Source organism: Macrosteles quadrilineatus, unplaced genomic scaffold, assembly GCF_028750875.1.
Source record: "Macrosteles quadrilineatus isolate MER2022 unplaced genomic scaffold, UCM_ALF_1.0 Scaffold_9__3_contigs__length_116548681, whole genome shotgun sequence".
NCBI lineage: Eukaryota > Metazoa > Arthropoda > Insecta > Hemiptera > Cicadellidae > Macrosteles > Macrosteles quadrilineatus.
Genome location: NW_026542602.1, coordinates 51,131,161 through 51,150,249, shown reverse-complemented (window position 1 = coordinate 51,150,249; position 19,089 = coordinate 51,131,161). Strand labels below are relative to the sequence as shown.

General features: G+C 35.4%; 1 protein-coding gene across 3 annotated transcripts; it reads left to right on the top strand.

Annotated features, from left to right (window-relative positions):
- The first annotated feature begins 2,488 nt into the window (after positions 1-2,488).
- Positions 2,489-15,606, top strand: LOC129002152 (enolase). 3 transcript variants are annotated; one of them, XM_054429754.1, is made up of 9 exons: positions 2,489-2,574; positions 7,110-7,230; positions 8,542-8,718; positions 10,078-10,232; positions 10,979-11,103; positions 11,871-12,108; positions 13,096-13,282; positions 14,079-14,312; positions 15,184-15,606. In XM_054429754.1, the coding sequence occupies exons 2-9, from the start codon at positions 7,168-7,170 to the stop codon at positions 15,304-15,306; spliced, it is 1,302 nt and encodes a 433-aa protein (XP_054285729.1). In that variant the 5' UTR covers positions 2,489-2,574; positions 7,110-7,167; the 3' UTR covers positions 15,307-15,606. The 3 variants fall into 3 exon arrangements, with proteins under 3 accessions (XP_054285729.1, XP_054285730.1, XP_054285728.1); XM_054429755.1 differs by lacking the exon at positions 2,489-2,574 and adding an exon at positions 5,318-5,425; XM_054429753.1 differs by lacking the exon at positions 2,489-2,574 and adding an exon at positions 6,550-6,647.
- The last annotated feature ends 3,483 nt before the right edge of the window (positions 15,607-19,089 follow it).

Here is a 19,089-nt window from a genome sequence, read left to right as displayed (position 1 = left end):
TCCGATCTCGAACAGGTACATTTTTATACATATGTAGTATTTCATAACAACCAAAAGTAACTATTATTTCTTGAATTATTTTGAATTATATGTCGGAACCGGAAGGTAATCTTTCCGTGTAAGTTCTTGGCAAAAGTACCAGGACTGAAGACCCGACGTCCAAAATGATGGCACCGGAAAAACTTGAAGGCGCAAAACGCAATTCAACGATAGCGGATAGAGTTTGAAGAGTTACCAAGTCCTAGAACAGCACCAGTAGGTACAACCATAGACTATAGAACGAATTATGGTCTATAGTCATAGTCTGTGGTACAACACCCTTCACCATCATGAAGGCACCATGATTTTTACTTTTTACATGAGCATGCGATGCGCCGATGCGCCATTGGGTTGCGGTCGCGGAGACTGAAATCGGCGACCAGAGTCAAAAACGATGGCGATGCTTATACGGTGGCAGATACGTTTAACAGTGTCCAGGCACCAAGTTCCTTTATGTTGGCTTTTGATTCAAAACCACCGAAACATTTGTAGACGCGATCGTGGCAATCGTGATTAGTTGCGATCATAGCGACATCGTAATTCTGCCCCGCGATCGCGGCAAAATCAATTATCAACCCCCGCAATAACGTCAACATGGGCACCACCCGCGATCGTGATTTTCTACGGTCCTATATAGACTACAGCAGGAAATTCGCTACTGTGATTTCCTACTTGACACTTCGACGTAACGTTATAGGAAACCAACGGTGCACAGGTGCCGGACACTCCATCTATGTATGGAGGTGATTATTCACAAATTGAAATGTGAGGTAAACTATCATTCTGAATTGTGTGGGCAACCAAATACACTTCAGTTCCTACTTTTGTATGTGTCATCGTTGTTTATATAAATATCAGCCCAGGGTAATAAGCTTGCTCTGACATGATTCACCTGGTATCCGATGTACAGTCATACATATAAACATGTATGTGCACATTTGGTAAACAGATATGGGATGATAAGTAATTGTCGGCTTCCTGCTTAGCTAAGCTGCAGAGGACAAACCTGCATAATACAGTTGTCCGATAATTCTCCATCGTTAATACACAAGTTAATTCAGGATTCGGATTTGTAAGCAAATTTTATGCGTTGAAATCAGTTAGATCTTTACTAGGCATACCGTATTGTTATTAACATTTTTGTTTTCGCTTATCATTGAATGATGTTGTTTTCACTGAAATATTTACCTCTCTGACTACATTTAATGCGATTTATGTTAAAGAATTTCAATAACCAAACTGTGGATATTTTGCTGGTGGAGGAATACATTGTACCTACATGTAGACAATTGTAACTGCTTATAATTATTGCAATAGGTACTAAAACAGCAACTACACATAGTGTAAGACAATAATTTACAAAGACATTTAGAAAATTTACGTTTTTTAATTATCTAGCTCACGGATGGTAGAATAAGTAAAAAATAGCTGTCATTTGGATAAAAAAATTCTGCAATATAAAAGTTGTTAATTACATCACGGGTGGAATATGTGTATTTCCGGATCTCACTAAAAACATTCTAAACATACGCGTGCATATACAAAATAAATTACTACACCTTATCAACAGTTTGCTGGATGGGTCTAGATCCAAAAATAAAGCAGTGTTGGGGCAAAGGGGTTCTGAATTTAGTGCTCTTATGCTTATCAGTAGTCTACAAGCTACTTATACTTTATTATCTTTACTATACTAACCCGCCATGACCAACCCCACCCTTGAATATTGTACATCGCAAGCCAAACCGAGCAAATGCTAAGTATTTCATTTTTATTGGTGATGTTTTTATTGTTATTGAGTTAAATGTCTCTTTTCTGTGCCTTTGTTACAGGTACTTTAAACTTTTCTGGGGAGGGGTGGGGTCAAAAATTACCCAGCAGTAAACGAACATTTTGACTGCTTAAAACTGCTATTTCGTGTATTCTAAATAAATAGAAATATCCCTTATGTATGGAGTTCGTTTTCTAACTAAATAGGGCCATGGGAGTAATCTTTAGAGGAGCTTTTAACTCTAATCACCTTTTCAATAATGAAGAGTCTGGTTTTAATTTATTATAGCCCCACTTTTCACTACTCTCAAAGTCATTATGATCTTTTCTACACTTAGGAACCCATTTGAAGTTAAGGAGAAAGTAACTCGAAGTATAGACAACATACAATTTCACAGTGCTCACCCAGATTGAATTTGCCAACAATTTTGAATTCAGCAAATCCTTAAGGATGATAAATCTATTAAGGAATAAAAGATGGAAACAAGGAAAGATAAATCATCAAGTCACTATAAAATAATCAAATAATAATGATGCTATCAGGGATTATCTTTAAACTTTAAATCTATGGTAAGTAAAAAAAGTATGGTATAGATATTGTTGAAAATATACTATACTCAACGACTGGAACCTTGTTTTACTCCTCGTACTCTATGGAGGCCTTTAACCTTTATATTCTGAGTTTGACCTTCGTAATTCTCTTTGAAGGTCACTTTCGCTGTCGTCTGTCGGCTTCTAAATCTTCTCTACCATTTTGACATATATTTTGTAAGTAAAATCGATTTATTTTCATTATTGCTGCCATACAAGTGCTTATAAACTCAAGACTTACTCCTACCATTCGTTTATTTATTCATACAGTTCATTACACAAGTTCAATTAATAAATTTTTGGTGTACTGTTTATTTAGGTTAGGATCGTTGGTTCTTTACATGTCTGAATGACAATTAATTTCATGTAATTGCATCATAAAACACATGGCGTTTGAAGCGAGATTATAACAAAATAATATATTACAAACTTAAAGCAACCCCTATAATTCTACAATTTTTTTGTCTTGTTCGATCTAGGGTGTGGTTAGACAACTTTAAAGATAGGCCTACAAAGACAGTTCTGACAGTTGGCTCAGTGAGCCAGTATAAACAGGTCTTTGTCCATAAAGAGTAAAGACTTCGTCCAATCAGAAGTCAGGACAACCAATTGGTTTCATCACCAACACCAACTAAACAGTTGATTATTTTCTTTTCAAGTCGGTTGTTTTGGTGGAACAATGTAATTAATTGAATACATAGGTCTGTTCAATGAAATCAAACTTTGCTTAGGTATTTTATTTGTTCTGCACATAGGCCCTAACTTACAATAAAAGAATTATAACCAAACAAAAAAAGCCTATTAAGCCATAACCACACCGGAGTTTGGAACAAAATGTTTGGATCTTTTTGATGGTAACTTACTTAAGTTAACACTTGTCTCTACACTATAACTAAAGTTTCTGTAAAACAAAAAAAAAACAGCAGATAGGCCTAGGCCTAAATGTACTTTTCTTTGATTTGGTTGTAAACAATTTAATCAGCGCGGGAGATGGACTGGTGCCGAGGGCAGAGCGCGTAGTCATGTGGTGGAGGGTAGGCGCGGGTAAGTGTTGTTAACAGTGTAAAAGTACAGAAACATTTGTTCCAAAATAAATTGCCCAAATAGAGGTAGGCATATTCCATCTTGTATCTCTTGAAGAGGGTAGAGCGTTTTTTTTTTGTTAAGTAATCCTTAAGTCGTTTTTTAAAAGCCTTCGGGTTCAGGTCCTTCACCTCATCCGGTAGAGCATTAAAAATCTTCAGGGCTGACTGAGGATAGGCTCGCTGTGTCATACCAAGACGACATAGGGGTATGTCCAACTCTTCAGCTCTTCTAGTACCGTGGTCATGATGGCTCCCTCTTTTCCTAAAATCTTCGAGGTTTTCTTTTAACATAGTTAAGGTGCTGTAGATGTACTGACTGAAAACAGTGAGGATCTTCAAGTCAATGAATAAAGGCCTACAGTGGTCCAATTGGCCAGAATTGGACACAATCCTAACTGCCCTCTTCTGAGCGTGCGGTAGACAGTTACCAAATGTGACTTAGTCAACACAGATTTGAGCTCTCTGAGAAGATAACACACTCTAGGCAACTTTATATTAATTTCGGGTCAATCCAAAAACCCAATAGCTTAACAGCACTTTCCTCCCTTGCGTCAGTCTTCAGAGTACACAGAATCAACTTGGTTTTCTCGTCATTAAGCTTGAGTTTGTTCATATTGAACCACACTTTGGCTTCAGTTCGTAATCAAAACCGTCAGTGTTGTACCGGCTAACACTAAAAAACTGTTTCCAACATCAAAATTATTCTGTTAAAAGAGCAACTTAGTGTTTCTCAGTTTTTATGATATTAATTGTAAACTCCATTGTTTTAACTAATTGATGACCATTTACATTTAATTAATTGTTCCTAACTCCAGTGTAAACTGGGCTCAGCGGAAAAATCATCTTTTAACATTGCTTAAAAACTTGAATAGGCCCTCCTTAACTGTTTGTTGCAAATGATTTGAGAGGAGCTGCAGATTTAATAGAATCAGGTGAAGGTTAGTAAAACTTAACACCAGAAAATAGTAGGAAGAAGATTCAAAAGTTGATTTGTGTTTGGGGTAAGCCTATACGAAAGACAAATTTTAACAGTTTCTTGCCACTAACCAACGTAATTAGTTCCACTGATAGAAAGCAAGCTTATATAGACCTAATTAAAAAATTAATCATTACCGTACATGCGGAATTGTAGACACGACTAAAATTAACAAGGATGTAGTTGAAGGGAACCACCAACAGATTTTAATGATATAAATAAAGGATTTATTTTGAAAAAGCAGACTTTTAAAACAAGTCAAACTGATAAGACGACTTATGTAAAGCCGTAGGGTTCACATGAAGCCAGTTGGAGTGCAGCTACTTAAATACTACTTTTAGGTAACTTTAATACATTATAGACAAGTAACGTGCCTGCTAAATGCTGTAAAAGCCTGGAGCCGCCCCTGCTACCATCTCATGTCTTACTACTTTATACTCTACTGTGCTTTTAAGTCACTAACCATATAAAAACCCCAAAACTGGGCACCTGGCACATGTGTATGGGTCCTATATTCTTTTGTAGGACTGGTACTCTTTTTCTTATTTTTATCAATCTTTATAGATTCCCATTTTATGGGTACGTAAAGTTTTAAATTTGTGGGGCAAAACTTTGGTACATTTGTGATATATTTTACAAGATTTTAGGTAATCGTACAAATCCCGGTCACTGTATAACTCTGAATATAGAGAACAAGAAGTGTTCTATTTATATATTTTTGTGATGGTAAGAATTTATAGGTTAAATCTTAAAAAAATAAGTGAATGATAGGCTCTAGTTACATTGTAAGATTTATGACTTGTAGTCAAAGGTATAGTAGGGAATTGTTTCAACAAAGATAGAGCTATGGGTATCTAGTGTTGGCAGGCTTTTTGGCATCTACAAGATGTTTAAATAAGTTGGCATCAATCTCAATTTGCAGCTCATTCTGTTCTGAGTGATTGACAAGGGTAAATTATCTTATTAAGTGAGTATAAAGGTGATTTAAATCTATTTACATTAAGGCTTAATCCCTGAACTATTTTAAAATATAATAGGCTATTTCAATTTTAAAAAAAGGAGTCTGTGTCCATCCTAAATTTTTTCTAACATAACTCCAAAATAAGATACTGTAGTTCTAAGGTAGTGCTGCGAATTAGGTAGCTGTTTGAAAGTGTACTTCACTAAAATAGGCGTACTAACTTTACATTCAATTTAGCTCCTACAACTTTAAAATATTGAAAAACTAAACATCAAAGTTATATTTTTTTTAGTTCGTAGGTCTTATGGTTTCATAAGGTTTTGGAAATGGCATTATTGATCTCTAGAATTTCTACAAATTTTCTGATTATTATTATTATTTTTTTTTTACATGGAAGAATGAATTACTTCATGTGAAGTATTGCCATTGGGTTTGACTTATATTTTCATTATACAAATCTTGAAAACTTCATTTCCTACAGCACTGATAGATCTTAATTTAAAAATCCTAAAGTTCTCTATTTTTACATATTTTATTTGGTAGGCATACCATACATCATTTATATTTACACAATTCAATTATTAAAACAATGTTCCAAAGAGTCACTCTGAAAAACAAAACAAAATTTATATTTCCAAAATGCCAGGATTGTGACTACAACCCCTGCTACAACCCTACAATTGCCAAAAGTGCAGTATGAGTAAGTTTTACAGGAGTTCAATGACTGCTGTCTAAAAAAGATTTATCAAAATATAAATCAAGATTGCATCGGAAGTTATCAGTGCTATCTACTATCACTTACACCAATCAGCCCATCATCCCAGCTTTACACTGGGGTTTCTCACCTTTTCTCTTAAAAAAGCTACTTTTATATCGGCTAACGTGAAGATAGTAATATTTTAAAATGCTTTCAAGGAACCAGTTAATTTGTGTGTATTGCATTCTTGTTTTGTACGTATTTAATTTCCTATAATTCTAACTATTTATACCTCTGGATTAAGTAACTTAACTTTTGCAATTAAATTAAAATGTTAAAGTTTTACTACTCAAGGATTATTAAACTAAGTTTATTGACTTTCAATAGTCAAGTGCATTAATCTATTTTTTTCATTATTTATCAGTGTTCAGACCTTGTACAGTGTTGAAACATTGACTTTGTAGATAACTAATCTTTAAATAACCTTGAAAGTGCTTTTTCTCTCCCTCTTTACCAAAAGCTCGCTCTAATGTAGGTAGTGTTTTAGTGTTCCCTCTTAACATAAACTTATTAAATCAATCCTTCGATCATGCTTTGTACACTTAAATTCTGTGCTTTTACTAAAAGGAAGATTGAAACACTTTTCAATAAGACTTTAACTTATTTTGTGGTTTTACAAGATTCATACAAATTCACTTTATATTAGTTTTCACTCAAGTTGTGGTATGTTAAGAAAATTTATTATAGACTATATTTTTCGAATTGAAAATAAGGAGTTACCGGTACTCAGTTAATCCAGGTGTTTTCCTACGGTACTTTATCAGGGTTTTTTAAGTAGGCCCTAAAGTTTTTTTCTGTTTGAACTAAATTCTGATTGTTCCCCGAAAGTAAATAAGCGTAAATAAGAATAGATTTCCTTTTAGTGAACCTATTCCAAATAAACCAAAAAGTGTATTGAAGACAATATATAGTTGAAGTTTGTGTGATTTTCAGGCGAAGTTCAGTAGCTGAAGTTCTTCGACGTTCATTCAGCTCAGCTTCACATTCCAAAATGCCGATCCAGAAAATTCACGCCAGACAGATCTTCGACTCCCGTGGCAACCCCACGGTTGAGGTAGGTCAAAGTGTACCTTATTTTATACGTTAAGTTTGAATTGTAATTTTGATCGACATAATGTTTAAATGCGTTATTTAGTTAGATTTTACTTTAGAAACATAAAATCTGAAACCTTAGATTTAAAGGAAACTAAAATAAAATTCATAAAAGTCTTAGCAATGTTGTGTAGCAATACTTATCTACACATTTTAATATTTTTTTGATACTTAAAATTTTACAAGCAACATATAGCAGTAACATCCGGAAATTTAACATTCTATTTTGAAAAACTCCATCATTTCACAATTATTTATGTCCATGGGTGAAATCACTTTCCTTAGTTGAAGAAGCCAATACAAGCAATGAAATTGTAAGATTCACTAACTCAATTTTTTTACAGAGTAGAAAATACTGAAATAATAGTTGAAATACTTAAATAAGCTTATTTCACAATTATAAAAGCTAGTTTAGGTCCTTATACAAACCATTAGTAGTTAGCCTATTTGTACCAGGAGACCATTTAATTTGTTTAGGAGGTTCTAACAAATTAAAATGTCTAACAATAGAAAGCTTAGGCCTACATATTTATGATTTCAAACAGATTTTGGTTTTCATTCAAAACAGTTATAAAATACTGAATAACCATGACGCTAACTTACTTAGCAACTCATAAGGCTAATGTTTTTTGGTTGGGGGGGGGGGGGCAAGTTTACCCAGAACAGAGTCTAGCATGGATATTATTTTAATGTTTTTTATTTGATATTGATATTTCTTACAATTTAAGAGAAAATTGTCAGAGCCGTTTTTGAATCGAGCGGGCAAACATTCCTCATATTATAGTGTGATTCTAATTTATTAACATAACCCTGGAACTACAATATTTAATAATATCAACTTAAATAATACTGGTAGCCTATATTATATTATGCTAGAGGTTGTCCAGTAGTCGAAAACTCAACCAAAAATAATTATGTAATGTAAAGACTTCTCTATTTTCACCCCACACTGTAAATTAAACATGTGATTGGACTTTCTTCCAATTGTTTTGATTTTCTGTTTGTATATCGTCACCAGCATAGCATGGCAACCCAATAAGGACCACATTAATGGTTTAATTTTAAATTCATTTTTGTGTTTATTTGTGAGCCTACTTTAATTTATAGGCCTAAATGAATTCTGCACATCTACAGGAAAATATATTTTTAACAGTATGCGTAGATTTTCCCTGCGATGTACTCAAGCTGAGAAAAAAGGTTTTCAAGAAACATGCTTGCCTATTAATATATAGAATGATTTAAAAATTAAGTTGTACAATGTGTATGATGTTAGGTGGACCTGGTGACAGAGTTGGGGCTGTTCAGAGCTGCTGTACCTTCCGGTGCCTCCACGGGTATCTACGAGGCTCTGGAGATGAGAGACAATGACAAGGGTAGCTACCATGGCAAGGGAGTTCTCAAGGCAGTGGCCAACATCAATGAGCAGATCGCTCCAGCTCTCCTCAAGGCCGTGAGTATGACATGTGTTTTAAAATGTTCTAATGTTCTTCATTTAACATGTGCCATTTTTTACGATGGGGAAATTATGTACTGTAAAGGTTTAAGGTTGATTTTACCTTGGTGGGAAGGACTCTGACCTGCTGAAAACCTATTTAGTCAGTGGTAGTCTCTTGAAAACACTGTTTGCAACACTCAAATTATAATGCCTTTTTACGCCAGGGCATTCTAACCGCGATGCCCCACCAGATTTGTGAAATCGTTTCAAAATACCGAAGTGTATTCAATCGAAAACTCAATCGTTAATATTGCAAAGAAATACAAAAGGTACCAACTAACCCAATGACAATTTACGGGTGTAGTCTGTCACCGCATTTGTCATACTGCTAATCCACTGGCCCTCAAGAGAGAACAACCCAATCTGCTCAAGAAGCACCTGACAACATGGCTTATGGACCGGCCGTTCTACTCTGAGGATGAATTCTTAAACAATAAGCTACCATGAAAAAAAGAAGAAATAGAAGAAAAAAAATTCTAATTGTAATTGCAAATTACTGTAATAGTTTACGTACATACTGTAAATTTTATGTACCTGACGCATGAATGTTCTCTAGGAATATTTCAATAAAGATTTTGTCTATTGTCTATTGTCTATTGTCTATTGTCAATTAGCACATTCAATCTAACCTACAAGCGCTAGTGTCGTCGTGTGCATATACTTGCAATCGGACCGCTCGTTAAGCCAGTGCACTGTCAAATCTAGGTTTTCTAATTGAGCAGGTTCGAATCCCCTACATGTGCAATCCATATTGAGCTTTTGTAATGTGTGATATGTGACTTAAATAAAGGGCTTTATTGAGTGGAGGGCCCAACTTAAATAAACGGTGTCCGGCTTAGATGCAAGTTGACTGCAATAGTGAGTTTAATAAGGATTGCACACAACACCTTTTTTGCATCTTTTTACGTATAGAGGAGATTTTTTATTTTCTTTTATTTTGGTTAATAATGGACATATGTGTTGAAATGTGAGTAAAATAAAAAAAAAAACATAATAGGACATTACTTAAACAAATTATTGAAAGAGAAATAAATAAATACTATTGTCAATGGGTTAATCTGATGATTGATGAAACTGGTTATTTATATGCACATAATATAAATTTTACCTCATCTTAGGTTTATACTGATCCCCCTTTAATCCGTCGATCTCACGAATTTTGCTCTACCTGATCCCAAAAACAAGAATAATTTGTCAACTAGGTAATAGAGCAAATCCAAACGTATCAAGAATGCTAAATATAAAAATTAAAAATATTTAATCAGAGTCTCAGCGAGAATGCCTATCTAAATACGTTTGATTTTGTTTGTATAGGGCCTTGAAGTGACCCAGCAGAAGGAGATTGACCAGTTCATGTTGAAGCTGGACGGAACAGAGAACAAGAGCAAGTTCGGAGCCAACGCCATCCTGGGAGTGTCTCTGGCCGTGTGCAAGGCTGGGGCTGCCAAGAAGGGGATCCCTCTGTACAAGTGAGAACAAACCATAACTTAACAACCTACCTTATTGGCCACTCAAACCTAAGAAGGTTTTTAGCCTCGCCAACAAGATGCCTCCAAACTTAACAACTAAATTTGAAAAAAAATAAATAACATACGGTTTTCATGTTAATGGTGCTTGAATGACAATTTTTAGTTATGTAACAAACTAATTGCAGTGTGGTGATTTGCCAAGTACAGTAGAACTCCAATATCCAAACACCAACTAGGTCTATCCTAAAAGCTGACTTTTTGAATCGGAAAGAATTTTTAAAACTAAAACCTACAGTAATAAGATGTGCAACATGAAAAAGAATCGTTATTTAGGAAGACAGAAACTGTGATACGGCAAAATCATAAACATATCCCATGGTCGTGTAGACATCACTTAGGCCTTTCGTCTCTCGCAGTCACAGAAACATCATCATCGTCTTCCAAGATCGCAGCAAAATCATGAATACATTCCTCGGTTGTGTAGACATCATCATCGTCTACTGTGGTCAAGAAAACATTATGATCATCCTCAGCAATCTCGGAAAACCGTTAATTTTTCAATTGTAAAATCTTCACAGATGAAGATTTAGGGAAAACAATGAGTTCAAGTAGCCTATCTCAGTTTTGAAGCTTTTATGTACACACAAAGAAATCACAGATTGCAACTAATATTTTGTCCTCATTCAGGAATTTTTCGGAGAGTAAAAAGACTGATTAGTAATGATTTGACCTTTATTGTGTTGCAGGTACATTGCTGAGCTTGCTGGTAACAGCAACATTGTTCTGCCTGTCCCAGCATTCAACGTCATCAATGGCGGCTCTCACGCTGGCAACAAGCTGGCCATGCAGGAGTTCATGATCCTCCCTACAGGTTAGATACTAGGACAAAAATGATTTCGTTAGCACTTTGATTATTAAAAATGAGGCTTTTCTATATCCTAATGTATTTGTTTGATATTTGTTTGCCACAATTATGTCACTTAAACAGTATACACAACCTGTTTGTTGGACCTCTGTATGATGAAATAAATTCCTAACCCATTGAAATTGAGTCACGTTTGTACCATATTTTACAACAAGGTAGCCCACTGGGGCTTGTTAGTGGAATCTAACTTGCAAGCGCTACTGACGTTTGCTTGTATGGAGTTTGTCCTGGTTGGCCGACATTAGTATGGTAGTTCAGTTAGGTAGCTAAGCCGTTACTTTGACGAGTATAGCGTTAAAGGCCTTTATACTTGTGCAGCTTTGAAATCCGTATAGGTGCAATCCATACTATTACTAAGCTTACTAATGTGTGGGAGGTTATTTAGCTGGATGGGAAGGCCCATCTGGGTGTCCGGCTTGTGTTTTTATTAGGGATCGGACAAAACATTTTTTCCTTTTTACATTAGTTTAGAGAAGACAGATTTTTTGGTTTTATTTTGGTTAAAGATAGTGTTGGAATACACAGTTGATCAAATACATAAAACGACAAAATCTTTAGAAAATACCAAAAAATGTATCTAGTGAAATATGTTAGCCCCCACATTTTTATTTAATTGAGATAGGTTTTGTGTTGTGTTTGCTAGGTTTAGCAGCATATATACAACATAATTCGTAGATAATCACATTAAAGCTGTCATTGTACCTATCTTACAGGAGCAACTTCCTTCACCGAGGCCATGAAGATGGGCTCCGAGGTGTACCATCACCTCAAGAAGGTGATCCACACCAAGTTCGGTCTGGACGCGACAGCCGTGGGAGACGAGGGAGGTTTCGCACCTAACATCCTGGACAACCACGAGGGTCTGGCTTTGATCCAGGAGGCCATTGAGAAGGCCGGCTACAAGGGCAAGATTGACATCGGTATGGACGTCGCTGCATCAGAGTTCTACAAGTGGGTTGCAATTTTGATAAGGTTTCTCTTATGTAGGAATTTGTAAGGAAATGAGATACTGTAGATTGTTGTTGCTGTACAAAGTTTTCATTGCAGGCCAAGCTACTTACTAGCGTGTATTGATTTTTACGCATAAACTATAGCCTAGGTCATAATTTTGATTCCCCTATTTGAAAAAAATTTATTGTGATCTTAAATAACTGGGTGATTTATGTATTGAAATAGAAAGCAACAAAAATGTCCATTTAAAGTCATAAGTGATTACTTCCTTGAACCATTTAATTATACTACTGTATTAGTCTGATTTTGTAAATGGAACTTATAACCTGGAGGATAACTAAAACAACTCAAGTATTTAGTTATAAAATCTGTAAAACGATATAAATGCTAACTATTCTAATAATGAACCTCATGTGATTCAATTAACTAGATTAGAAAGCTGTTATTTGAAGGTAAAAATGAATCCTATAGTTACAGTAGAGGGTAAAAAATCCAAACTTCATAAATTGGAGATGTAAAATATCTTGGGTAATTCACGTTACAATTAATTGCGCAGCAGAATTATTACTTTGTGACTAAACTGGTACAGTACCTTCCCATTCTGAAGATTTTACAAGTTGAGAGACAGTAATGTCTTGGTATGATGTACAACAGAATGAACTCAACTCCAGCTTTTGCTACTGAAGCAGACGAAGGAGTTAGCTGTCAGAAAACAAAACACAAGGCTGAAGTAGCCACAAATTTGCCAGTTTTATCAAAGGTGTCAGTGGTCAGTTTTTTAGTGAATGTGTGTGTATTGAAAATAACAAGTGTAGGCCAGGGTGCCTTGGTGTGTGATGATTGCCAAGTCCTTAACAGTGTTTCAATGAAGGTTACAAAATTCAAACATCGATAATCCGAACTACGTCTGATTCTGATTTTTTGCTCTCTACTCTAAGTGCATTTGTTATCTCTTTCACACCAGCTTACGGTTGGTTTGTGTTGTAGGGATGGCAAGTACGATCTGGACTTCAAGAACCCCAGCTCTGACAAGAGCAAGTGGATTGACGCCGCAGAGCTGACTGGGATCTACCAGGGATTCATCAAGGACTTCCCCATCGTCAGTATTGAGGACCCCTTTGACCAGGACCACTGGGAAGCCTGGAGCAACATCACAGCCCAGACCAACATCCAGGTGAGTTCTGTGGAATATCATCTAATATTTAGATTGCAGTACATAAGTAGGCATATATTTGATAATTTAAGGGGTTTTAGGCCTATGAAGTTTCATGACAGATTTTTATTGGATATTGAGTGTACTAATCATAATCTTTCAAGTAAGTAAGTTGTAGTTAAGTTGAAGATGTTTTTTCTTATAAGAAAATATATATAATTTAAAAAATTAATAACTTTCTACAAGATTGCAATGTCATGGTTATTTTAGTAAATTCTACAAGACGGAGAAGACCTTAGCTATCAACTAAACATTTTTCCAAAATTAAATTTTTTGTATAAGATTCAAGATCATACTAAATTCAGTTAATAGTAGATCTATTTAAAAGGCCTATTTTGACCCTGAGTAAAAAAATGTTAATTTCAAAACTAGATACACTAGAACTCAAATTATTCATACACCAACCATCCAAACCTTATATTTTAAGGATGACATCTCCTGGGATCAAAAGAAAGAAGGAAAACAAAATAAAATTTTCAGACAATTTTAGCCCAATCTGGTTTTTGCAGGTTGCCGTAATCCTTAAAATATTTGAGTGTTTTCATCATGCAGCAAGTCTATTGTAGTGTCGTATCTGTTCGTGGGTAATAATTCATCTTCCTATTACCATAGTCTTCCAGTCATAACTTTGTCCCATAGAATTCAACTATTATAATTTTTTTTATCATTCGGGTGGGGTCTGGTCTCAATTTATCCACACAATTGGAGTTTTACTGTGATAACATGACATCCTACTTATGGTGGTAACTGTTGACAGATTGTCGGTGACGACTTGACAGTGACCAACCCCAAACGTATCCAGACGGCCATTGAGAAGAAGGCCTGCAACTGTCTGCTACTCAAGGTCAATCAGATCGGCTCTGTCACCGAGAGTATCGAGGCTCACCTATTGGCCAAGAAGAACGGCTGGGGCACCATGGTGTCACACAGGTCTGGCGAGACTGAGGACTCCTTCATCGCTGACCTGGTCGTCGGGCTCAGCACTGGACAGGTATGGTCTCAATAGTTGGACAGTTTGTAAGCTAAAGGTGTGTAAAACTATCGTTTTATTACATTAACAGAAATTTATTGAATGAAGTCATTCAAAACTGAACAAAATTAACTATCAAAATCTGTTGTCATCTTACACAAAATCACTGTAAACCATAATTCAACGCATTTGTCACTTTTATTACACTTTCACCATTGTCAAACTTTACAAAGCCCCTAATTTTATCCTAGTTTGTAATAAAATAAGACACCATTTTGGTTTTGCCCAAACCCAGAAACTCAGGCCCGCAGTTTGTGTGTGACGCACTGTGAGCTCGATAGATTATTCCGCCTCCCTCCCTTGTTTCATGCAGGAGAATATTTCCCTTTCGCCCCAACATACCTAAAACCTCTTACGCCCCTGAGCCCATTTACTAAAGCTACCCTTTTCCAACCTGTTAAAAACACAAGTATGTAATGACTATGCAATTCAGAAAATAAAATCACGCACATCTTATGATCAGTGAACAATAGCAAAAGAATATAAAATGTGTTAAGTGTCTAAAGTGAACTGACCTGACCTTCTTACTGTGATGGGTGGGAAGGGTAAGTTATTTTTAGGAAAGACGGTAACGCAAGTTTCCAAAATCAGTAAGCGGAAAAAGGACACTTTTGGTGACTGCTACTGTCATGTTTTGCCGTCAAGACATTTCGAGTTGTTGCTTTAACTTAAGAGCAATATATTTTGAGTCCATATGAGCAACACTCCTGCTTTATTTTCAAACGGTGGAATAGTATGACTCGTTCTTTTTGTTTGTGAAAATTTTCATTACGACCTTGTTTTTCTTATTTCTAACTGTTCAAACTTAATTTTTACTCAATCTTTTTTCCAGATCAAGACCGGAGCTCCGTGCCGTTCTGAGCGTCTGGCCAAGTACAACCAGATCCTTCGTATCGAGGAGGAGCTCGGTGCCGCAGCTAAGTACGCTGGCAAGAACTACCGCCAGCCTTCGTAGACGACTCACAACTGAGCACAACTCATACGCAACCGTATGAATCCACTGCCAGCGTGGTATATTATCTTTTTTTTATTTGCACAGGGTCGTCAAATAACTGAACAATTATTTTTTATCAGCTACATAAGTTTAAAATTTTTGTTTAAAGAAAGACAATAACTTTAGAGACTTCAAACCGACAGCTTTGTTTAATCTAAGTCCTAGTTACTCGTATGATTTCGTGAAAAAAATGTATTAGATGTATATCTTGAAGTTGTATGTATGTTGAATCGTGTGAATAAAGTTTTGAATGTTGTTAAACCTAAGGTGAAAAACCCTTCTACCCTAATATAATAGAGTAATAATAATATAAGAATAATAAATAATAAAGCACAAATAGTGATGAACATAAACCAGCTGTTTTACCTGCATGGGTAAACTATTGAGAAGTAAAATAAATTCATCACCAATGAAATAGACCTATAGGTGTAAATATTGGGGATTATTATCAAACTATTGAAGTAAAGTGCCAATTAAATGGTTTACTTGCCTACTGTCAAGAGTTATTCTGGCTGTATTTGACAACCACAGTTCTGATAACTTCTGGATTTTTAATTTTTATTTATAAGAAGCAATTTGTAGTTTTTTTGTTATTTGAGGATTGCTTCTTTTTCTGTGCCCTTTTTTGCTTTAGGATCCTGTTTAGAAGCTTCAGTATGATTATGTCATGAAGATCTTAATTTGGTAAATGCTATTCATCAGTCTATTTTTATTTTTTTTTTATCTGCCAACCCTACTAAAAATTTGTTGGTGGTGTTAGATCTTTTTTCTTTAACTTTATACTCAAGGTACAGCTGATGTAGATGAAAACTCCTGACTTTTTTTAGATGTCAAAGACAAATTTTATGCCAAGTTTCATTTTACCTATAATAGTTGTATTCAAACTGATGGACCATACCTATAAATTAACAAGATTTTGGTGGTTTATGATTTTGACCTGATTTTAGTTTCATGCAGGAATTAAAAGCCAATGATTTAATCTAATATGTGCTAGAATGATCACTTTTTTATACATTTCTTGTTTAGTATTGCTTGTAGTATCACTTGGCATTATTGCTTGGTATTATTTAGTTAATGTCTTGCAATCATTCCATGAGCACACTTGATTTTTTTTTTAAGGACAAACAATTAATGTTCTCTAGTCTATGCAAAAAGTGCAAGCTAATATGTTTTGCTGCAAATGTTAGTGTGTTTACCTATCACCTGTTTTTGGTCAGTTAAGCTTCAACATTTTTAAATTTGAAATAAAGACAAATATTTCATAGAAGCTGTTTTCCAAGTTGTAATTTTGTTAGTCATCTTTCTGTTTCTGAGGACATGGGATTTCTTTACAACGCAAACTAGTTTATCAAACTATGCTCACATCGGGAACTAGGGCACTGACTTCTTAGAAGTTCGAAGATAGCGAAAACGGAGGAAGCAGTTTATCTGGACCCGTACTGACCCACATAACACTAGGGACGGTCCCACATGTGTGCCTTATCACAGAGAGATGCTGGGAAAGTTGTGTTCGTCAAAGTGATAAGAGAAGCAGCGATTTTGGACGAGTGTGGGCAGTATCTGGTATAGATAAGTAATTAGGTTTTTAGCAATAATAATTTAATAACCTAATATTCTTGAGAACAATTTGGTCAAGTTTGTTTGGCAATCCAACACAATATTAAAACAAGAAAGAAGAATTAAAGTTTTCCTCACAAGTTTTTACTAAAAGGAGATGGAACCAGTTATCATGATAATAAATAACTCCGATAAAGTACCGGAAATAATTATGTGCAATGAAAAATCAACCACATTTTGTAATCTACGTGATAGTCATTTTTGTTTTACTCTCATTTTTACTCATAAAATGTTTAAGATTTTGATAATATCACTCTAAACTGAGCTAGATGAACTGTCTACCTAATCGTAAATCTTGAAATAAACCGTTGATTTACACGGGTTTTACCTAGTAAAAACAAGAAGGAAGAATGAAAGTTTCCCCCGCAAGTTCAATGCTTATAGGATATTGTATTTGTTTATTTCCCAGTTCATATTATGAATTAGGGGTCGTGTAAAATAACTGCAATTCAGATAGATTTTGATTGAAATTGCTTAAATACTAGCATTTAATTGTTTTGGTATAGAGACTAAATCAATCACAAATGAAATGCCACGAGTTGCTTAAGTGCTTACGAGTCCTGATTATTGGAATTGCTGAGGTTTGTCAAATAGTGATTGGAATTGGTATTCATACAGAGTGGCTAGGTACTGCTTCCACTGTTAATTGTGTTTACACCAGAAAGATGTGTAAACATAGGATGGTTGGAATCAACAGTCTGTCACAATCTTCAAGAAATCGTCTCCATCTTCAACCCATCTGTCCTCCACTATAATCCCCTCTAACTTACAACATGCAGACTTCCCTGAAGCAGTCCCTCTAATTAGACTCTTATCCAAGTGTATAAAAGCAAAGTTTTGCTTCACATTGTTTTGGTTTACGATGACCGTAATCATCGCATAAGGGTGGGAACCGGTAAGTACTTCAGTGGATGAAGTAAAGAACTAAGTTCTCAGATTAGAACTGACTTGCTTGGATGCAACAGAGCTTAATGACCTCAATTTATGGACAAACCTCGTATATAATTATATTGCAATTGAACAAGAATTGTGGCTTTCAGACACTCCAATGAATTTTAAGTGTTTAATTTTGAAATTATTTGTTGGGGAGGAACCTAAGCTGCCCCCTGAGACGAAGCTATTCAACCTCTTGTGGAAAGATTTCTGCGCCCTTGTGTTGTCTCAAACGATAAAAAGTGTTTGTTAACCAAGTTTCCCTGGATCAAAAAATGTTAAGAACACATACCTTCATCTTAGCAATACTTGATTCTTCATTGCAACATGTAAAGACCTTGAAACTGAACATCATAAAATACCAATTTAATTTAAATGAATTACACTTGACATATTTTAGTCCATAATACCATTGACTATTGAATACTGAAGTTAAGTTGTATCAAAAGTCAAAGATAACAAAGTATATAACAGAGGGGTAAAGTACTATAATTAATTCGGCTGAATTATAAAAAAATGTTTTAATAATAGTTGGTAAATCAAAATTCTTGACTGAATTCAACAGTGACTCTTCACAATGTCCAGTTGGATATTGTGCTAAAAATTCCTGTCCTTGAAGAAAAGCCTCTCGCAAAGGCAATGAGGCTTCCCCTTCCTCAAAACCCTGTGTATTATTCTGCAAACAGTCTTCATTGGCAGCAACTTGACCTCTTCATGGTATGGGAATACAAAGCAAACTTCAGAGTCTTGAACCTTGTTCGTCAGGTCCGTTTCTCCTTAGGAAAAGGTAAGGAGGGGCCAAGGAGCACCTTACATATGACTTATTATTTGTCAATACATAGTGTCAAGTTCAAACTTCTACTGTGAAAAGATCTCTAAATCAAGTCAGTTTTTAACCTCACCAGTCACCAGTGCCCTTGGAATGCCCCTCATATTAGAGGATCTGTGGGTATAGAATACTAAATGGAATATGCAATGTTGGAAACGTACAAAGCCTTTATCTCAAGGTGCTGATTTGTAATTTTTTTTCAAAAGGTATTTTTCCTTTACTTTCTTTAATTTCTTCACCTCTTGTTTAATTTGGGGAGAATATGAAGACTAGAGGAGAATTGGGATTGTCAGGCTGCTATAAGGGGAGAGGTGGTAGGGGAAGCAAATTTATGTTGCGTTGGTCAATATCTCGGCACCCTCAAT

Bases quoted from the DNA above. Each gene is read 5' to 3' on its own strand.
- LOC129002152 (XM_054429753.1), top strand. The intron at 10,233-10,978 runs GTGAGAACAAAC...ATTGTGTTGCAG, and splicing joins AAGGGGATCCCTCTGTACAA to GTACATTGCTGAGCTTGCTG. The intron at 13,283-14,078 runs GTGAGTTCTGTG...AACTGTTGACAG, and splicing joins CAGCCCAGACCAACATCCAG to ATTGTCGGTGACGACTTGAC.